The sequence below is a fragment of the Cyprinodon variegatus genome, unplaced genomic scaffold (assembly GCF_000732505.1).
Source record: "Cyprinodon variegatus isolate N-32 unplaced genomic scaffold, C_variegatus-1.0 Scaffold1289, whole genome shotgun sequence".
NCBI classification, from domain to species: Eukaryota; Metazoa; Chordata; class Actinopteri; order Cyprinodontiformes; family Cyprinodontidae; genus Cyprinodon; species Cyprinodon variegatus.
The window spans coordinates 128,421-132,037 of NW_015151742.1; the positions used below are offsets into that span (position 1 = coordinate 128,421).

Sequence of the window (3,617 nt, forward strand, 5' to 3'; positions counted from 1 at the left end):
TATGCTAGGTCCTGTAGCGCTAGCTCCATCAAGCTAAAACACTTCAAACTAAAATGGTTAAACTTTACATTTAATCTTTTTATTTTGAACCAAAGGTGTTGAAATTTATGGAGACCCTAAAGAGACATGGAAGGAAAAAATAAAGTTTTCGAGATCCTGGCAAACTTTTGCGAGATCTCGCAAAAAATAAACTTTTGCGAGATCCCGCAATACTTTTGCGAGATTTTGCAAAAGTATTGCGGGATCTCGCAAAAGTATTGTGAAATCTTGCAAAAAATAAAGTTTTGCGAGATCCCGCAATACTTTTGCGAGATCTTGCAATACTTTTGCGAGATCCCGCAATACTTTTGCAAGATTTCGCAAAAGTATAGCAGGATCTCGCCAAAGTATTGCGAAATCTTGCAAAAAATAAACTTTTGCGAGATCCCGCAATACTTTTGCATTTTCAAACTCCTTTAGGGGCTCCGTAGAAATTGATGAGAATGTAGAAAACACAGGAGGTGATGAAGACGAGGAGGAACAAACGGAGGAAGAAGGGAGAGTTGGCGGAAGAAGCTGTTGCTAGGAGATGCTAACATAGATGGAGAGCTATGCTACTAAGAGCGCCAGGCTGTTTCTCGATTCACAAGAACGCGAGTACGGACTCGTGTTTTCGCCAGGTATGTTCTTGAGAAGAACACAGGAAAGTCTGGACTCTGGTAGAACGGGAGCACGCAGAACTAATATGGGTCAACTGGAGCAGAAGCGTACTGATGACATCACCACATTGGCTACTGCAGACAGGCTAACGTTAGGAAAAATCGGGAAAATTTGGGGGAAGAAACGCAGTGCATTGTCTAACATTTACACCAGTTAGAATAAATACAATTCAAAAAAGAAAAAAGAAAAGTTCTGGAAATGTTAGCTTTATCGCTACCCGATCCGTCCAGGAAGCACGATCCGTTCGATTTATATCCTGGTTTCCAAAAAATTTTTTATTATCGTGCTAAAATTAAGTATTTTTATCTTTAACTCGTGAACGAATGCTAATACACGTCTTTAAAAAAAGTTTTATGACTCAAAGGACTAGATTTATGTTTAAATCGAAAGCCGAAAGAGTTAGCTCCCGGAAGTAGCGTAGTATCCCATTTTATCAGAGTGATAAAACAGAAAGGATATTAAGACTTTTTAATTTTTTTAGGAAACACATTAGTACGCTTACTATTTTTGGTAAAGGAGAAACGTCATTTAGATCTTTTAACAAAATAAAATCGAGGGCGACACTACGCTAGGCTAACCGCACCATGACGTCACTGCTGGAAGATGGTAGGAGGGAGGGGTTACTATATTTGGGCAAAAATGGCCGCTCCCAAACTCAGTGATGGCGATGAAAATTATTAGTTTTATTTTTTTACTGATTAAATTCTCTAAATTGACTGAACTTCTCCTTTAAAACGGTTATGAAAGANTCAAAGGACTAGATTTATGTTTAAATCGAAAGCCGAAAGAGTTAGCTCCCGGAAGTAGCGTAGTATCCCATTTTATCAGAGTGATAAAACAGAAAGGATATTAAGACTTTTTAATTTTTTTAGGAAACACATTAGTACGCTTACTATTTTTGGTAAAGGAGAAACGTCATTTAGATCTTTTAACAAAATAAAATCGAGGGCGACACTACGCTAGGCTAACCGCACCATGACGTCACTGCTGGAAGATGGTAGGAGGGAGGGGTTACTATATTTGGGCAAAAATGGCCGCTCCCAAACTCAGTGATGGCGATGAAAATTATTAGTTTTATTTTTTTACTGATTAAATTCTCTAAATTGACTGAACTTCTCCTTTAAAACGGTTATGAAAGAGGTGGTCAGTGTTGGTCAGTGGGCGGAGCTAACGTTGATCCTGAGGTCTTAAAGCTTCCTTGTTTCCTCTTTAGTCCTCCAGTGTTCATGTGGTCAGAGACGTGGGTCTGGTTCTGTGTTTGCCACCCGGCCGTCCTTATTTTCAACACTTTATGGAAAACTTTGTAATCCACTGTAGGTAATATTGTTACACTAAACAAATGGAATAATCACTGAACTCGAATAAAGGTCAGAAAAAAATATATGAAAATTGATTTTTTTTTTTTAACAGGAGGTAATTCTGTTAGGGGACTGCAGTGTTGAAATGTCTGGGAACGCCTGAATTTGATTTAAAAATCCTAATAAAGATGTATTTAAACATTTAAATAAGAGAAAATCTGATTTGGGAAAAAAAAAATTTTGAAGGGAAAAACATTTTAAAAAAATGATTGTCTCCAGAAAATCTGCAAAAATAAAAGCTGTGATTTTGTGATGTCAAACACTGGCATGTCTGGTAGACCAGCCTCCCAAGGAAGGCAGGGATCACCATGGCGACAAATGACTTTGCAGCATATTTCTTTAGTCGGTTGTTGTTGTTGTTATGTTTAAATGTAAAATCAACCTTTGATCATTTCTGTCATTGGAGGAAAACGGGACGTTTCTGTGGCGCTCTGAGCCGCCAGCCTATCCGCTCCGTCACAAAGTTGGACTAAAGAACGCTCTCCGGCAGCTTCTGACTGGCTGTCTTTTTTCTAAAATTAGACGCAGCAATTTCCTCTTTCTGAACGCTGTGCCTGCCGCCCACATGCCCTCCGAGTTACCAGAGGAAGAAGCTGCCTTCAGACTTTCTAATTAGACCCAAGGAAAACTATTGATCCTCTCGTCTTCCTCTCGTTCCTCCAGAACAATCTACAGAAACCCATCATGTTTCAACATTAAATCAAACCACATATGATCCGCTGAGGCTTCATACCGGAGTCCTCTGCATCCTGATCCTCCACCACCCCTGCAGGGACCCCCATCTCCATGCACTTCTTACTGTGGGCCTTGGACTTCATGTGCTTGGTCAGATTCCCTGCAAACAGAAGAGGCAGCGAGGTGTCACAGGTGGGAAGAGCTGGAATGAAGGCAAAGAAGAGCTTTACATAACAGAGTGAGCTGCACGCAAAGGCTGAGTAACCAATGAAGACATTTTCAAACGAACGTGGGCTGCTGACTCTGAATACTGCTCTGCAGCGATGCGTAGGAAGCAAGTTTGTATTGGAGATGGAGGAGTGACATCAGTCTGCTGTGATGGTCATGTGCTGCTGCAGTGCATGCTCCGCCCATCAGGAGGCAGAAATGTGTTATTTTGAAACTTTATGAGTAAAAAATGTAGAAAGATGAGGCTGTTCAGAAAATGTAAAATGGTCAGAACTGATTTTGAGGTTCATTCAAGTCAAATTCCTGCATAAAGTTTATAGTTTTTCTTATTTAACCCTTTATAGAGCACTCGGTGAAACACTTTGAAAATAAAAAATTTCAAGCTAATAGTGTTAGAATCCAGGAAAATACCTTATTACCTTTCTAACAATAAAAAATATGGATATTTTGAAGGCAAAAGTGATTCTCAATGTAATAACGAGAAACACCAACTTGCCCAAATATGTTAAGAAAAATAACAAAAGTGCTTCTATAAGAATTCATGAAAAACACATTTTTTATTTTATAAACCTAAACATAATTGTTAACTAGGCTTATTAATTTTCTAAGTTTACATTTTAACTTTTCAATAAGCTTTTTACCTTTTTTTCTTGTTCA

General features: G+C 38.8%; 1 protein-coding gene across 1 annotated transcript in view; it reads right to left on the reverse strand.

Moving 5' to 3' along the window:
* The window catches only part of hivep1 (human immunodeficiency virus type I enhancer binding protein 1), a 36,232-nt gene that overhangs the window by 8,200 nt on the left and 24,415 nt on the right, over positions 1–3,617 (reverse strand). Inside the window, exon 9 of the mRNA XM_015402044.1 lies at positions 2,791–2,892. Coding sequence (XP_015257530.1) covers positions 2,791–2,892 — 102 coding nt within the window. The remainder of the gene's footprint in view (positions 1–2,790; positions 2,893–3,617) is intronic.